This window comes from Gopherus evgoodei, chromosome 6 (assembly GCF_007399415.2).
Source record: "Gopherus evgoodei ecotype Sinaloan lineage chromosome 6, rGopEvg1_v1.p, whole genome shotgun sequence".
Taxonomy (NCBI): Eukaryota; Metazoa; Chordata; order Testudines; family Testudinidae; genus Gopherus; species Gopherus evgoodei.
The window spans coordinates 12590730-12608856 of NC_044327.1; the positions used below are offsets into that span (position 1 = coordinate 12590730).

The 18127-nt window shown below is 49.0% G+C and overlaps 1 protein-coding gene across 1 annotated transcript; it reads right to left on the reverse strand.

Moving 5' to 3' along the window:
- Positions 1–10882: 10882 nt before the first annotated feature.
- On the reverse strand, positions 10883–16774 carry LOC115653486 (perilipin-3-like). Its single transcript, XM_030566848.1, has 8 exons — positions 16747–16774; positions 16101–16180; positions 15078–15273; positions 14282–14364; positions 13656–13893; positions 12984–13159; positions 12445–12573; positions 10883–11248 (listed from the first exon to the last, which is right to left on the reverse strand). Exons 1-8 carry the CDS (start codon positions 16772–16774, stop codon positions 10883–10885), a joined length of 1296 nt encoding a protein of 431 aa, XP_030422708.1.
- Between the last annotated feature and the right edge of the window lie 1353 nt (positions 16775–18127).

Below are 18127 nucleotides of genomic sequence, written 5' to 3' on the forward strand. Positions count from 1 at the left end.
AGTTAAAAGGCAGGAGAACCACTCATTTGGGGGCAAGCCAGAGAAGGAAGTAGACCTATACCCCTAGCAGAGAAGAGGCAAGGCCATGTCTCTTCCTAAGTACCTGTTCATAGGTCCCTCCCTGAAGGAAAGGCTTGCTGCAGACACATCCTGTGTGGGAAGCATTCCTCTTGCCTATGGATGTGTGTAGAGTCCCCCCCTTTGAGGAGGCTAGTCCCTGATTAAGCCCCCTTGTGGTGGCTGGAACAATGAGCCCTACTCCTGGAGGAGCCCTGAAGTGGACCCCCCTTGGCTGGAGGAGCCCCAGGCTGGTTGAAGCCTGGAGGCCCACCTGCTTGGAGGAGTGCTGGGCTCGTACCCCTGCAAGCTGCCCAGGAAAAGCCAGAGCATCTCTTATAAAAAACTCAGGTTCCTCTTTAGATACCCCATGCAGGTTCTGGGGTGGCTGAGGAACTGGTGTTTGCTACTCAGCTTCCTGGGTTCATTAGTAATCTCTCTGCGCTCCAGGGAGATTACTGATGAACCCAGGAAGCTGAATAGCACATATCGCTGCCTCAGCTCTCTGGGAACCTGCATTGGGCATAATAAGCCCCCCCCACACACACACACAGACACCCCACCAATCCCAGAACTGGGCATCTGGCAGTACTAATGGAGTCAGAGTATCTCCTGGCCTACTCTCCCTGCTGCCCATGCCTATGAACTCTGGACTGGGTTGATCCACTTTATTTTTGTTTGGACTACCACAGTAGGGGAAAGCCTTGGGCAGAGCTGGGCCATACCACTTGAGAAGGCAGTTGCACTCATGCTGCATTACCCAGATGGCAACCTTGGGACAATTTCAGGGATGTGGTAGGAAATGGGATGAGATCAGGCTCCCCTACCAACAACCCCACTGCATGTCACTGGCCTAAGCCCTGACCACTAGGTGATGCCACCTTCCCAACCAACCTTGGATGAGGGCTGTCACATTGCCACATACCTTTCAGGATCTAGGCTGTAGAGGCTATGTTTTAGTGCCAATCAATGGGCTGTAGGCTACCAAGTGCATATGTCGCTTTTGAGATATGCCCTGCAGTGCTGAGTGGAGCAATGCCTGTATATCAGGTGTCAGTCAGTTTTTGCCTACACCAGTGAGACTGATTCCATAGCAAAATGAATGAATCTACTTTACTTTTCCCCTTTGCTGAAGTAGTTTCAGAAATTCTTTCCTGGATGGTGGCTGGTGAGTCTTGCCCACATGCTCAGAGTTTAACTGATCGCCATATTTGGGGTCGGGAACGAATTTTCCTCCAGGCCAGATTGGCTGAGGCCCTGGAGGATTTTTGCCTTCCTCTGCAGCGTGGGGCATGGGTCAGTTGCTGGAGGATTCTCTGCAGCTTGAGGTCTTCAAAGCACAATTTGAGGACTTCAGTAACTCAGACATAGGTTAGGGGTTTGTTACAGGAGTGGATGGGTGAGATTCTGTGGCCTGCATTGTGCAGGAAGTCAGACTACATGATCATAATGGACCCTTAAATCTATGAGTCTAAATACCCTGGGAAATCTTAGCAGGTGTCTTCCACTGGATGTACAAGGCAAAGCATGAAGCCCAGGCCTGAGAGAGGCTTCTGGTGCTACTTGAAATCACTTATTAAATTAGAGTGATCAGATGTCCCATTTTTATAGGGACAAGTCCTGTTTTTTGAGACTTATTCTTACATTGACACTTATTGCCCTCCACCCCCTGTACCATTTTTTCACAGTTGCTATCTGGTCACCCCAAATTAAATGATCCATGGAACACTGGGCACTCATTAAACTGTTTGCTAGCTATTCTTTGTTTCCCCTGGAAAGCTAGCTTGTTTCCAGACAGCATGATCTTGAATCAGACTGTTGTTAAGGTCTTTGCAAGCAGGATCTGTAAGGTTTTTTTCTACTCTACAAACTGTGAAGCCAATTCACAGTAGTGAGACAAGACTTTCCCCTCCATCTGACAGATGGTCTAATTGAGAACAGATGGGTTAGTCAGGTACACATCCACTGAGGTCAGTGACAGAAGCAGGTAACAGCAGTGGGAAGCTAGTGTGGAAGAAGGGAAAGAATTGACAAGAATTTGTAGGGGATCTTAATGCATGTCAGTTTGTTAACAAGAGTTAGGCCAGCTGTAACCCTAATGACGTGAGACTTGTAGAACTGAGGATTGTGTGAGGCGAGCAGAAAAGAACTGTGTGAGAAGTTATTACGACCTTGCACTGATAATTAAATCTGTAGGCTGGCGCCCAGAAGCTGAGAAAAATAAGATAGCAGGATAGCCTATGCATAAACAAAATGCATCTGTTGCTCATCATGTCTGTAATATTGCTTGCTATTGTCTGTAACAAAGGTATAAATGCTTGCTGTAATTGTTTACCTGGGAGAGACCTGTCCGGGACTGGGGCAACCCAGTGTCCCAGGGCACTCCCTCCCTCAATTAATATTGCTTGAGAAATAATAAAGTATTTGATTTTGCTGCACCCAAACTAAAAGCGAGAACTGAGTTTTTCTCCGACACTAGGCTGGCTGTAGCAGTGAAGTGGGTCCCCAAAAAGAAGGGCATCAGGAAGGCATGGAGGTTTCTGGGTGGCGTAGGTGTGTATCACTGGGAGCTAGATCCATTCTGATAATGGAAGTGGGAAGGCTCAGATGCTAAGGAATAGTAACGGCTGGTATTATGGTGGATAAAATATGATCTCATAAAAGTGACTCCAGCAATGTTAAAGCATATTAAGTTTCCAGACCATGGATTGTGTAACAGTCAGCACTGCTAATTCAGTGCTACAGGAGCCTATGAAGTCACTGTTAAGGTTGGGCATGACATTGCCAGTCTGAAAATGAGGTCTAGGGGTGTCTAGTAGAAACAAGTGAAGGCCTTATGGAGTCTTCTCACCAGCATTCTAAATAATGTGAACACTGGGGAATGCCTTCCCTCCCCCCTCAGAAAAAGCAGGCTTTCCCCTTCTTTATTTGCTGCTTAGGTTAGAGGTAGATCAGGTGTGTCCTGCTGCAGCCCTAGCACTACATGAATGGTTTCTGTTGTTCAGAGATTACACTGTTCATGTTGTGGGAGGGAGATACTATAATACCTTTGGCTGCTTTTCGCTGGCCCTGGAAGGAAAAGAATTGGTGCCTTTGAACAGGCTTGTGGAAAGCTACCTAAGTTGCACAGAAAAGGGGGGGGGAAGGGAAATCAGCTGCAGTTGGTTTGGTCACATTACAGGAAATTGAGGGTATCTGGGCATGAGTCCCCCCACTGTGTAATGTGCTTCCATTTTATGGTAAAACTCCTTAGATTTTATACCTAGCAATTAAAACTAACATCTTCTCATGCCGTGCTTTTAATGTTTGAGGCCTGCTGCTATTTTGTTGTGGAACAGTACCATGGAAGATACCAAGTGCACTTGAGAAGCCACTGAGATCTTGTAAACTCTCTGCTAAATTGTTGCTGTTAGATTGTTTCACATGCCAGAGCTCATTCTGTACCTATCCCACTTATCTGAACAATAGTCATGGACTCTCATTAAAAGTCAACCACTGCATGTATTTATAGGCCACCACCATCCCACACCACCTACTAGGGATTTTTTAAAAAGCTTTCTTGCTTTAGAAAGTTATCAGTAGAACTGGCTGTGATCTAGTGCAGCATAGGACTGGTGATGATAGCTATGTGCTGAGAGGCACCTGGAGGGTCAATGCTTGGAGTACCAGAAAAAGGCTGTGATTGGTAAGGGGCTGCAGGAAAGAAGCTGCTTTGCAGGGGCCATTGAATTGGAAAGTTGGTTCCTACAGAGAGATAGTTCAACACAGAAGCTTAGAGTCTTGTGACAAGTGTTAGGCCTGAACCCTGTTCAAAGAGGGGAGCAGGTAGAAGAAATGACTCTAGCCAGCTGCGCATCTAACAGACAAGTATCTTGTTTATGTCGTCTTGAATTAGAGATGAGAAAGTAAATGTGGCATAAGACTGGGTGAGATTATTTCAATAGTCTTAACAGAGTGCTAGTACAAAAGTGGGGTTCATTGCTCATGTCACTCTGCTGCTCCGAATTTGGTGTGTGCCTATCACTTCCTGCACAGAGACAGTAAGATCTGCAGGGACCTGGAAGGTTGTGCTTGTGCTTCCAGACGGTTGTGGCTTCAGGGAACTGATCCACATCAGGCAGAGACAAGATCTCCTCATGCTAAGGGCAGGCGGCAGTGAGATGCTTCAACCATGCATACCCCTGGGGAGCACCATACAGGGTGCAGATTAATTTTGGTATGCAATCATTTACCCACTCTGGGCATCAAGTTCAGACAGAAGTGGCTGTTCACCACTGGTCTTCACTCTTTTCTCTGCCTCCCAGATAGGCAGGTAACTCCTCTGGGTAGAAGTGTAGGTAGTAGAAGCCACAGCATGGACAGCACTGACTAGAGATGGCCTGGCCACCCAGCTTGCTACATTCTGGTGGGAAGGAGAGACATCAAATGAATCTCAGTGAAATAGCCTAAATGGAATTAGACATTCAACTGTTCCAAACTAACAGTCTCTCACATTTGTGCTCTCCTGAATAGGAGGAGTCCCAGAAGTGGGGAAAAATCTGTTGCTTTAAATTAGTTTAATGAGTACCAGGAGAGGCTAGGTACCAAAAGTTCATTACTTTTCACCCCTACTTTGTATTAGTGTGATGATTTGTTGCCACATCACCTGGTGGATGGCTTGTTAGCCAGTAAATCGGATCATGCTGGGCTCTCAAGATTTCCAGCCCAGTATTAACTCAGTCAGATTCCTTCAGAGGTTGTGGGGGAGTGTTAGACAGGGACAGAAGAGAAGAAAAACTCTGGAGTTACAAGCATTCAGGATTGGAGCGAGCCAGTAGTTTTCCTTCTCAATTTACAGTGCTGTTCCACCCTGTACCCGATGATACTGCCCTCCCCTGGGTGGCATCACCTTCACATTCATTCTGTTCTAGAATCACTGAAGCAAAGGCTGTTGGACTGTAGTTACACCAACTAGTTCTGGAAAACAAGACAATGGTTGTCTTAACAGTTGCCATCGGTTAGTTGGACACCTAGAACAGGCCATGATGCAAGATGTTTTTGTTACTTTCTCAGAACCATGGTGAAGTTGACAGGCACTGAAAGGGCAGAGGGGGATTGTTAAGGTGTAGCAGCCAGCAAATTACCCTGTTTTGTAGCATGGTTACAGTGAAGAGATAATATGCAGTGCCTAGCAGTGTTGCTGCCCACTGACTGAATGTACCCAGCCACCATGGAGAGGGCCCCCATTTTAGAATGCTGGCATGGGAAGGTTCTGTGGCAGTTGGGCAGCTCAGGCCAGCATGGGGGAGGGAGCAGCTCTTGCGCGGCCATTTCCCTCGCTCATCCTGCCCCACAGCGCTCAGCGCAATGGCTGACAGAAGGGCTTGGCATCCCTGGGCTTGGCATCTCCAGGGGACCCAAGACAAGCAGCCTCCCTCAGGTGCAGGCACACTCCCAGTTGCTGTCCATCAGGACATCAGTGGATTTTCCTGCCTCGAGAATATCTGCCACCTCCCAGTCACAGTGCTGGAGCTGAACCAGCCATCACTGCTGCCTGGCATGGAAGTGCCAGACCAGAGCCTGCCAGGGGCTGACGGAGGGTGTGGGGATGTGGAAGGGACCTGCCCGTGACCCAGTAGTCCACAGGGATACAGGCTTAGTTAGGGTATTTATTTAGCTTCATACCCTATGCAGAAAAGCACCAAGCTAGGGCTCTGGATGCCTTTGACATAGGTTAAACAGAATGTGGCTAAAAATCAGATCTTGCCAGAAAATGAAGGATCCTCCTGGCTCCATGGAGACTGGACTCCAGATTTGTTGGCACCATACCAATGGTTGGAGAAGTGCTTTAGGTGGTGCAGCTTGGGAGTTCGAGCACATAAATTGACAGGATGTGTTATTTTCTGGCAGGATCTGACTTTTACTCACACATGACCTGGTACCTAGCAACTGCAGTGTAACATGCTACATCCTGTAGGTCAGGGCAAATGGGAAAGGGAAGGTCCCACATCTCATGGTGAGAAAAGAGACAGTCCTAAGCATAGGCATACTTTGACTTCTGTATTTGGGGGAGCAGCTCCAATCAGACCAATGGGGCCATGCATGGGGGGCTAATTCCACATCTGCCTGAGGCTTGCACTTTGCCCTCCCCAAAAGTATGCACATGGTCCTAAGGTCCATGAGGGAGAGGGGAAATAGGAGATACTTGGGGACAGGTTGTTCTATGTGGTGAGGTCAGTGAGCATCCTTAACAACTTTCTCTCCTCTTCCAGCTTCCTGGCTTGTGAGCTCAGACTGTGGAGGTGGGCGTCTGCAGAGACAATACGTTGGCAGAGCTCCAGCTACAGGTATGCCATCTTTCTTTCCTGATTCAGAATATTGTCTACAGTATTTGCTGTTCTTGCAGAGCCAAAGGCTGTCCTTATGACTCACTGTGACTTCAGTGGGACCAGGATTTAACACTGGGACTCAGGAGTTCTGGGTCCTATGGAAGCTCTGCTACAGGCTTCCCATGTGACCTTGGGCAACTCACTTAATCTCTCTGTGCCTCAGTTCCTCATCAGTGAAATGGGGATTGAAACAGGGTGGCTTGCCCCATGGGCTGTAAAGCCTGGGGCTAAGTCAATCATAATGACAGGATGAGCCCCACCTCAGAGGAATCAGGTGATTCTAGGATAAAACGAGCAGGAAGGTGCAGTGAAGAGGGGAGTGGAAGCTCAGGAAATTGTGGCACAGAGTGAGACAAGCTCACTGGACAGTGAGGCCTTGGGGAGAGAACAAAGGTTCCAGGAAGAAAGGCCTGGGAGGAGGAAGAGAGAAACTGGTTTGTGTATGGACTTTGTTTTGGGGAGACAGAGTTTTATTTGCACTTTTTTATATTAATAAACCCAGACCCCAAGGAGAGGTATTTTTTGATCCAGAAGAACCCTGAAGTGAAGTTTATTTGAATAGTCCAAGAGGGGAAGCTGAGGCAAGTTGTCTATGGTGTGACCATAAGCCCTGAGGGGGTGCATGGGAGACAGCTGGCCCACCCTCTGCCTGTGTAGACTGTAGGCTCTTCAACAACTGCTGCTTCCTCTCAGTATATGTATGTACAGCATTTGTACATGGTGCCCATGTTTGATTGGAGACCTCATGTACTACTGTGAGATGAATAAATATCAATTTTTAACTGTAATGTCATGATGGTGTTCTGAAAAGCAACATGTTATGTTAAGACTATAAAGGTAGCTGTGCAAAAGACTAACTTTTAGGCATGGAATTAATCATCATCCTTGGATACATGTTTGTATGCCATTAAAGACTTGTTGAAGATCCTGAATGGTATTGAGGAGCTGGGGCAGGCAGCAGGGCTTGCAGGGGAATAGTGAGAGCCATAATTTTAGATGTTTTATTAACATGATAGGCTGAGAAGTACAACCACTGAGAGAGAATGCCTCTCAGGGAATGCTTAGGTCTCATGATTCCTGCCCAGAAGAGCTGACCACTTCAGGACCGCAGGACTTGGCTCCTAGAGGGCAGCGTAGCTAAAAGATGGCACTTGGACAAAGTAATCAGCCCATTTCAGGTCTCCCAAGCTCCCATAGGAGGCCCCAGAATATGCTTCCTGGAGTCTGTAGCCCCATTCCACACTAGGGTGCTGACCCTGTTCTTCCGTGCAATTGAGCATTTTCTGTGGTTCTTTGCCTCACTGTCTATTTTGGGAAAGGCTGAGATGTTTTCTTTGGCCCAGGACCAGCCAAGCTGCCTCCTTAGTTAATTTCTGGCTATCCTCATGGATTCCATTTATAATTTTAGCCTAATTTTCAGTAGCCCCAGCTTGTCTAAGAATACTCTTAATGTGTTCTACAGGTCTGTCAATAACCTAGTCCCAGATTTGGACCTTAGCATCCAAAATATGGGGGTTAGCATGAAAACCTCCAAGCTTAGTTACCAGCTTGGACCTGGTACTGCTGCCACCACCCAAAAAATTAGAGTGTTTTGGGGCACTTTGGTCCCCCCAAAAACCATCCCTGGGGACCCCAAGACCCAAATCCCTTGAGTCTCACAACAAAGGGAAATAAACCTTTTCCCTTCCCCCCCTCCAGGTGCTCCTGGAGAGATACACAGAAGCAACCTCCATGAATCTAAGCAGAGGGAGTCCACCCTCTGTAATTCCAGTCCTGGAAACAAAAGCACTTTCCTCTTCACCCAGAGAGAATGCAAAATCAGGCTAGTAAATCTAACACACACAGACCTCCCCCTGACTTCTTCCTCCCACCAATTACCTGAAGTTCCCCACTAAAGAAAAACTCCAACAGGTCTTAAAAGAAAGCTTTATAGAAAAAGAAAGAAAAATACATACAAATGGTCTCTCTGTATTAAGGTGACAAATACAGGGTCATTTGCTTAAAAGAATATTGAATAAACAGCCTTATTCAAAAAGAATACAATTCAAAGCACTCTAGCAACTATAGACATGTAAATACAAAAGAACATAAAAATCCCCTATCTGATCTTTTGTACTTACAACTGGGAAACAGAAGATTAGAAAGCAGGAAACAAAAATCACTTCTCATCCGAGAGAGAGCATACAGACAGAAGACCCAGAACAAAAGACTCTCACACAAAAAACCCTCCACCGAGTTGAAAAAATCCTGTTTCCTGATTGGTCCTCTGGTCAAGTGCTTCAGGTGAAAGACATTAACCCTTAGCTATCTGTTTATGACAAGGTCTCTCTGCTACTCCTTGGCAGGTTAGCTACATTCTAGTACAGCAGCGACAATTTTCCCTTTGGTTAAAATTGGGAGTTACACAAGTGCCTTGTGTCACATGGGCCAGGAAGCACACATGCAGCTTTCCTGAGGAGAAACAGCTGCATAGGACATAAAAGGTCTCATTTGCTTATGCATGTGGTGCCTTTTCCATTCTCTCACAGATGAGTGGTGGGAGCAGGAGAGACATTGTCACAAAACTTCTTGGAAGTGTTTCACCAGTTAATTGCATGGGATTTTGCAAGCCATAAACTTGGGGCTAATTGAATTTCAGTGAAACCCTGGCACCTGAACCAGGGCCACTCAAGTACAAGCTGCTACATCTTGAGCTAAAAGAGGCCATAGCAAATATTCACACATGGTTTATACTAACTGGAGGCCTGACTGATTTGGTTTTTTTGAAGCCCAGGAAGTTCTATAAACACTGCAGTTCTAGTAATCTGAAAAAGAACCATTCATGTGGAACCACACTGTCCACAGCAAAGACACTTAATACTTGAGCTAGGGAAATGCTGTAAGTAGCTTTGGTCAGAGTGACAATTGGGGGGCAGGTGGGGGGAGAAGAAGAGGGAAGACTTCCCTCAAATTCCTTTGAGTCCCTTCTCAAGTGTGTTTTCTACTTGTGTTAGAATACTGGGCTAAGTTCTGCTTCTTTGAAATCCATGCAGGCATGTTGAGTGCAGTAGATGGCAGGAGAAGCCAAAGGGAGGAGCAAGTTATCTGAGCCTTGTCTTCAAGCTGGCCTGGTTCCCAGGTAGGTGGTGACTATTAAGGGTAAGACTACAGTCACCTTTCAGGGGAGCATTTTACACCAGTACTTGTAGCAGTGAGGATGCTTTAGCATCATCCTGCTTGAGATGCATTTCCCCCAACCCTACCTGACTAGAAACACTTACCAGTGCCAAACTAGTTTCTCTAATGAAGGCTTGAAGTATCTGTGTTAGATGATAAAGCCACTGAAAGAGTTTGAGTGGCAGGACTCAGGGAAGGCAACATTTGACTAGTCAGGCTAAGAAATGAGGAAGGGAAGGCAGAGTGGCATGCCTCAGAAATCTGAGTGATCCAAGGCAGAACATCATTCCCATGGCCAGGGTCTGAGCAATACTCTGGACCTGCATTGTCTTCAGAGTGGTAGAACAGCAGAAGAGCACCCCTGAGAGACCTTTTCCTGGCATTGTTAGCACTCAGAGCCTGTTCCAGGGAGTTGGGAAGGCCTAGACCAGGCAAAGGAACCAGAGTCAGGATGCTCTACTCAGAGAGCTGGAGTCCAGGACCTGGCTCAGCCAGAGGGTCCATTTGAGATGGGATAGCAAGACAGGGAACCATGTGGAGAAGTCCGCAAATGGTTCAGATGAACAAAAAGAATGTGACCTTTGTTGAAAGCAGCTCATGTTTATTGTGGAAGAGGCTAGTTGTGTAAACTTACAGAAGTGTTTGGTCACCAACAGAGAGACCTTTTTTATCCACTAGCCCATATGCAGTTCCATAAACAAGGCTTGTTACAGTTACCTTAGAGAAACCCAGCACAGGAATGAGAGGTGGGAGGAACACCCATAACTGAACGAGCAGCATTGGTTAAATGCTGTTTGGAGGAAGGCAAGGTGGAGCCCTCATGGTGAACAAAACGATACCTTAGAACCTCTTGGTGGACTGAGTCAGCCCCCTGTAACCAGCATGTGCTCAACACCCCAGAATTCCCATGGTAGTGGGGTTCCCATCTCTGACTGCCTTTCTCCAGCCTGGAAGTTAGGCCCTACTGAGTTGGTTCTCCCTTCCTGCAAACCCATCAACAGCTGTTAGAAACGAAGTCACCATGACACACATGCCTTCTGATGGCTTCCAGCTCAGGCCCATTTAATAGGTGGATGTTCTAGACAGTTGAGTACTCCTGAGACATCATCATCTCAGTCACTGACTAGTGGGGAGGTGAGGAAACCAAGAATTAGAATAGCAGACCCAGTGCAGCTAGGCTCAAGGTGATGAGATTTGCCTCCATTCCATGAGAGAGTTACTGCAATAACTGAAGAGTGTGACATGCTCTTCACCACAAACATCTGCAGCATGGTGGCAGAGGAGACATGGATATGAAACCTTCAGGCTGTGATCTTCTCCTCTGCTGGTTCCCCCACTGGCTCTGCAGAGTCTCCAGCAGGAGCAAAGGGTTCCACGATCCATGTGAGGGGAGCGTTCTGCACCACATATTCCAGCAGCTCATCCAGGGATTCCTGGGCTTTGGTCACCTTCTCCCGGGTCTGGGTCAGGATACCCTCAGACAGCTCCTGGAAGGACTGGACATTGGAGAAGGAAATCTGGAGCTCTCCCATGTTCTCATAGGCTTGCTGAACCTTCTCCTGGAGAGAGGCAGGGAGACCCTGGATGTTGGGCAGGAGGCTATGGCAGGCAGTCTGCACCTGCAGGATGAGGTTATGGGAAGTGGCTAGAGCCTGGGACCCCATCTCCTGTGGAGAGATAGGAGGGAGTGTGACCAGGTGTGTGTGAAGCTCATTCCTGCCACACTGCATCTTAGCAAGAGGACAGTGACACTGACACTCTGCACCCTACATTCACCATAGTAATATGATTGTGGCATTTTGTACAGAGTATGCCTTGTAAGGTATCATTCTGAAAGTCTTCATCTGTTGAACATTAAGATCTCAGATTGTATATGCTATCAGTGTATGTGAAGTTACAAAGTTGCTATGTAATTGAAGACACCCACAAGCAGCCTTTGAGACACAACAATGAAGCAGCTATACAGTGCTGATGGCCCATCCACCAAGACAGTGGCCTATGGAAGAGCTTAGCCTTCCTGTGAAGGTTTCAGCCAGCCTATGAGTAATGGCTGCTATTACTCAGCAAGGCAGGCAAGGGCATGTGACTAGACCACATGACACTGAACTCCTATTTGGTACCCCCCCCCCCCACAAACTGGGCTGGGAACAAAGGGTTCCTGTCATGTGGAGAGATCTCTTGGCCTTCCTCCCCACACAAGGAGACTTTTGGAAATCCCTGAGAGGCAGGCTAGGGAAAGTGCTGGTCCCAGGCTAAAAGGGATTTCTAGCCTAGCTATAGAAACTTGGTGGACTGCTCATATCAACAAGGGTGAGAAACTGCTAATTCAAACCATATCAAGTATATTAGCAAATAAATGCTAACTAAGCCTAAGTAATGTGCTTGCTTTCACTTAATTGCTTAAAGTCTATCTTTCTGTAGTTAAACTTGTTTTTATCTTAACAGTGTGTATGTCTTAAAGTGAAGTGTTTGGGAATCCTCTCTGATCAGAGGCTGTTGCATATCTTCCCCACATCAAGGGAAAAGCAAACTATATTAATGAGCATACGTTGTGCTGCACAGGGATCTTTACAAGACAGCATAATTCTAGGTTTTTGTTCTAGTAGTGGTGCATGGCAGGGGACCTGGGAAATTGGCTGAGGGGCCTCCTGTTTGTCCATGAATGGCTTAGGTAAAGCACTCAGGTAACTCAGCTGGGTGTGTGGAGCCACCTGCTGTTGTGGTGGGTGATTCACAGCCAGCCTCTCCAAGGACTGTTGTCAGCAGAGCAACATGAGAAAGGCCAACCCAGGTGAGTTGTTAGGGGGCTCAGTGGTTCCAACTGCTCCTAGATTGAACTCCAGGGGTACAACCCATCAGATACCTCTGGCTGTGGTGAGCTGTCATCCTCACTGCCTCCCAGCTGGCCCTTGTGCCACTCCAGCCACATCTGCTGCAGCTTCTCCTGCCCATCATGAACCTTCTGACTCACAGCCTGCTTGGCATGTTCCATCTAGAAGGACACAGGGGTTCAGTCACTATGCAGGACAGTGGAGAACAAGAGTGACTCCCAGTATGTCTTGTGTACAGGGGAGCAGCAGAAGCTGAGTGAAGGGGACAGTCCCACACCTGTGATACCACTAGGCTAGAGACCCTCCACCTGGAAGGGAGCTATTGACTTCTGCAGCCACCAAAGACCAGTGCCACCTGCATCCATGCGAGTGGGTGTCCTATATCATGCACCCAGCACTACATGGCACCCAGCTGGGCTTTGAACTGTAGTTCTGTGCAGACACTACATGACCCACACACACACCTGCTCACATGATCATTCAGGGACATGCAGAGCTTGTCAAGCACCAGTCTGAGCTTCAGTGATTAGAGCAGCTGCAGGGGAAAGCACAATGAGAGTAAAAGCCCTACCAGGTCGATGGTTTGCTGGAGCTGGGAGATGGCCTCCAGGGTGTGCTGCCTGGCTTGTCTCATCTTGCCCAGGGCATGCTGGTAGGCTCGCTGGCGGAGTTTGGTAGAGAGGGAACCCAGACGCAGAAAGTAATTCTTCTGCTTTCCAGACCCCTCCATAGGGGTTGCCAGCTCAGCTAGAATACAGCAAGAGAAGTGGTTAGTTGTGATGAGATGAATTGCAGAGTCAGACCCAAGCATGTGGTATCCTGTTCCAGGCTATGGAGGCCTAGCTACAGGCACTGATGTGTCAAACACACAAGGTGAGGATCACTACAATGAGGGAGCAGGCAGAGATGTGGACATCAGGATTCATTCCAAGCCCTGCCTCCTGGATGAGACTGGGGATTTGCCTTCACCCACCAATACCATATTTTCTGTAAAGAAAGGATCTCTGGTCAACGATTCCAGCTGCCAATATTTGCTGCAGGATGTCCACTAGCTGCCACTTAATGGGCAGAAAATAAGTCAGAGTCTCAAGTTGCAAGAGAGACAGCAGGCCCATGTGATCAGGGTGGGTTGCATTGCCCTTGTTACCTCACAGAGAATGAGGGAGCAGAGGAGTAGGATACAGAGGTTAACAAAGCCCCATTTTGCTGTTGGGCCCTGGAGATCCAGCACCAGTATTCTTACCAAGCTCCTCCTCTGTCATGGGGAGGTAGTGGTCAATCAGTTGCTCAGATTTCCCTAGCACTCTGTTCATGCTGCTGGTCACTGCAGATTTGGTCATCTCCATGCTCTCCTGGACAGCCCCTTTGGCCACACCCACCATGCTGGTCACTGTGTCTTTTGTCTCACCAGCCATGCTGCAGACTGCATCCCTGGCCTCTGCCACTGCAGCATGCACAAGGTCTTGGGCATCTGAAGCCACCTAGAGGCATGTGTCAAAGGGGAGGTTGTGGTACTCTTACATTAGAGCTAAGAGATGGGTTTTGGGGGCAGGGGAGGGGGAAGGAGAAGAGAAAAGCACAGCAAGAGAAGCCTGGAAGTGGGGCAGGATCTCTCCCTCCAAGTGGTTAATGCTCATCTGTGGAAGTTTTCTAGCATACTAACCAGCATTCACACCCCCCCCCCCCACATTGAGCTGACTGTGGCCTCCTTGTGGAGGTGTTACAGCTATGGGAAGCTCCCAACAGAACCTGGATTTCAAGAAAGTGTTGGTTGCTACTTAGGAGCATCAATGGAGTAGACATGGCAGTAATTGTGGTCTGCCCACAAACGATAATGTGTGTTTTGTAACCAAGATGAAGGGTTCTTACCTTCTGCACAGTCTGCTGCAGCACTGGCAGCTTCTCCTCCAGGGTGTCTAGTCCCTTACAGGCATATTCATTTGCTGCTGCAACTAGAAGAGGATCAGAGTTGTTTCCCTCAACTCCTTCCTATGTGCTCAATCACAGCAAGCATTTGAGCAGGGGAACCCCTTACCCCAATGTCCCTGTGTTGGGAATAGCCTCCTCATGTGGGGCTCAGGAAGAGGTTATGCAACTTGGCCAACAAAGTCACATGAGTCAGGATTAGCACTCAGGTCCTAGCTACCAGTTCTGAGTTCAGAGCACTAGCCCCAACATCCCTCAGGAGAACAAGGCAGCTCCCTTAAGCAACTAGAACCTCTTGGAGATTAATGTTCTGTTGCACTCTAGCTCTTGTCAGGGATTCCCATTGGCTCCTGCAAGCATCACTCCAGCATTTTGTGGACTGGTTAGTGCCCCATTGGCTTTATGGCCATGGAGAGATCAGGGCTGGATGTTGCTCGCTCTCAGCTGGCTTCTCAGCCCATGGACAGGGGGAAACCATGCCCTGCCCCACAGCAATCCCTGCAGAGCAGCACTAGTCCCCATGGAGTGTTACCTTCCTGCCCAGTGTCTTGTCCTAGGACCTATGTCCAGCTGCAGGGAGACAGCGCACCAGCAGAGAGGTACTGTCTACAAATGCTCATTTGAACTGAGGTAGGATCTGTCAGGTAGACACGCCCCAGGCTGGAGCCTCTTTGTCAAGCCCAGTACCCACCCCAGGCTGTTCATACAGGAGTATTCCTGCCTCCCCTCCCTTACTCACTCTGCGAGTCCAGCTGGTCCAGGATGGGCTGTGCCCCAGTGATGGCAGCAGAGGTGATGGCCCTGACCCCGGTCTCTGCCACCTCACAGACAGCTTTCACGGCTTGGTGGGTCTCTTTGGTGGCTGCATAGCTGGCAGAGGCCATCTCACAGGCAGATCTGACCAAGGGCAGGCCAGCCACCCTGCCCACTGCAGTCTGAGGGAGGGAAAAGGGGAGTCAGCTGGGGAACATCCACCATCTGGACCAAGTGAACTCTGCACCCAGCTAGCCACAGGGCTCCCCCATCCCAGGGGATTTCTGCCCCCCACCCCCACAGCAATAGCAGCTAGTGACATCCCCAGAATGTTCCTTGCTTTCTTTTGCACATGTACAGCATGTCAGACCTCTGCTCCCAGCAGCATAGGGGGCTATATTTATCTATTATATCCTGGCTGGGATCCCACAGCTAAGCACTAACCCCATCGTTGCTGCTGCCACCAGGATTAATACAGCTAGTCCTGAGCTTCCTTTCCCAAGAATTAGTTGACGGAAAGAGTCCTGCCTGAATCCCACTGTGCTCTAGGGTTATCAGCTGCAACCAATGCAGCGATGACTAGGGCTGGGCTGCTCTAGAACTGTTCTAGTTAGCACTTGCCAGAGCCACTTGGCTTTTCTTCCAAACAAACAAACTTCTCAGCAAACCAGAGAGCACCAAACAGTTAAAAATCAGAAACACCAAGATGTTTTGAAACAAGATTTGGAAAATTGACCTTTTCAGTTATAGCAACTGCAAGAGTGACAAGAACATTGATTTCACTTGCTGCTCTGTGGAGTGGGAGCCTCAAAAACCTGAGACACCCTGCTCCAGACAGGCTGCCTAGGACTCCGTGGGGCTCCCCTTCAGAGACTGGATTTTATCAAGAGTTTTGTTGACTCTGCAGTAGATGTGCTGCAACATTTCACTCCAGAAATTCAGCATTTTCTGCCACAATGAAGTTCTGTCAGAAGGCCAGGGGGATGCCAGCTCCCCAGCATGGACCTACCTGATGCTCCTGTCCCTGGGGCTCAGGGCAGGCAGCCTGGATTTCACTCCTGTTACCAGACATGCAGAAGGGAGTTGTCACTGCAAGAAGCAGGAGGGGAAATTAAGGGATCAGAAGGCCTCAGGTTGCAGCCTCACACTCATTTCTAACAGCTGCTGCAGTCCCTTGGCCAGTCAGTGCCTACCACAGTAGGGCACCCATGTACTTCCCCAAGGAGGGAAGCCACACTGCAAGACCAGGTAATGCAGGAGAGCCATTGCCCTTTGCAACTCTCTCTTCTGACTTGTCCTACTACACTGATGGCTGGGACCAAGGAAACCTGTCCCAGTCTCTGGAGACCTCAGTGAGTAGGACACAGGGTCAGGCAGAGGCAGGGGAAATTCCTCCTGCCAGCAGGAGTCAGAGCCATGACAGGGAGCTGCAGCCAAACTGCAGGGTGAGGGTAGTAACTGCACTAAGGGAGGAATCAGCTTCACCCTCTCCCTCACACACTCTACATGCCAGGAACCAAGCCCCAGCAGAGCAGTAGGAAGGGGCTGGCAGTGCCCCTACAGCAACACAGGCTAGGCTGAGAGGGGGGAAGAACAGAGCAGCCCTGGGTGTTTCTAGTGTCTGGCCCCCTCTCCTTTCCCACAAGCAGACCTACCACTTCTGGGCACCACCTCCTTGGACATGGGGGTGGGAGAGAAGATGTCTTCCACACCCTGACCATAGACACGCCCCAGGCTGGAGCCTCTTTGCCAAGCCCAGTGCCCCTGATGGATGGAGAGAACTGAAAGAGGTTCAAACTCTTCAGCTCTCCAAACTGAAAGCCAAACACAGCAGGGCAAGTACAGCTTTAAGATCCATTTCAACAACAGACAAGCTCAAACAAAACAATCCCCCCAGAACTCAACACTTCAGACCCTGGAACCCCAAAGCCACAGTGTAACTCCAGCTCTCAGCCCACCTCGCACCAAGCCTGCACTCTGAAGCTCCCTCAACAGTACACAAACCAGCCTCTGCACAGCTTTTATAGCCCAGTGATGATGTCAGCAGAGGGCAGGGGCCACTTGACAGACAGCTCAGCAAAGCAATCAGGAAGGTGCACTCTCTACCCTGACCGCTGAGGTCTGGAATTGGGGTGGAGCCTGGAAAATAGCAGCGTTAGGAGGGTTGTTTGCCTATATAGAGTCCCAGCTGTTCCAGATAGGAGCGTTGACCACTGTGATGCTATACGAGACCGTGGAAGCTGTTTCCACGGCTCTGAGTTCTCCTTGGTTCATGTAGAAGGTGGTGGGATGCCTGTGGAGTGCTGAGGGGACATTTCCTAGGGTAGGCCACATCCAGCACCTGACTGCCCATGGGCAGGCCCTGCTGTTGTGCAGCTCTGCTGACCTCAGGAAACGAGCTGAGGGTGGGCTTCAGGGCAACTCTACTCACAGCAGCAGAGAGCTAGTGTAGGATCGGGACTGCAGGGTTTTCCCCTGGGACGGTATGTGTATATCACAAGGGACCTCCTCACACATTGCATGTGGATGCTTCTCCTCAGGCAACCCTCCAGCTCCTGGTGCCCGCCGAGCAGCGTAATACGCCTGTGCACTCAGCCGAGAGAGGACCCAGGCTGCTCCTGGAGCAGGATGGGGGCTAAAATCTTTCTTTAGCATCCCCCCAGCATAGACTAGGTGATATGCCTGCATCAGGCCCACCACGCTGCCAATGAATATAGCCCTCATTTTGGAAGAGCCCATCAGCCAGGGAATTCCACACTGGCTCATTGGTGTGTTTCAATCTAGGCATTCAGGTCAGTGGGCAGCAGGGTGATTGCTGCAGCTGTTTGCTTCCCCATCCACTTTGGCAGAGGCTATGTGCGTTCTCTGTCCCAGGGCTGGCTCATGCTGGGTGGTATTTCTCCTGGCAGACAACCTCTTTGTGTAGCGTTCAGCAGATGGGGCTCCATTCCGGGGGGAGGCCTTTGGCCCTTACCCCAGTACTATTCATACGTAGTGAATCAGACTAAGAACTCCATCCAGTATCATTACCCGAGT

Coding starts and splice junctions, on each gene's coding strand:
- LOC115653486 (XM_030566848.1), bottom strand. CDS start 16,774: ATGTCCAAGGAGGTGGTGCCCAGAAGTG. Junction 16,181..16,746: donor GGAGGTGGTGCCCAGAAGTG/GTAGGTCTGCTT, acceptor TGCTTCTTGCAG/TGACAACTCCCTTCTGCATG. Junction 13,894..14,281: donor TGCAGCAGACTGTGCAGAAG/GTAAGAACCCTT, acceptor ACATGCCTCTAG/GTGGCTTCAGATGCCCAAGA.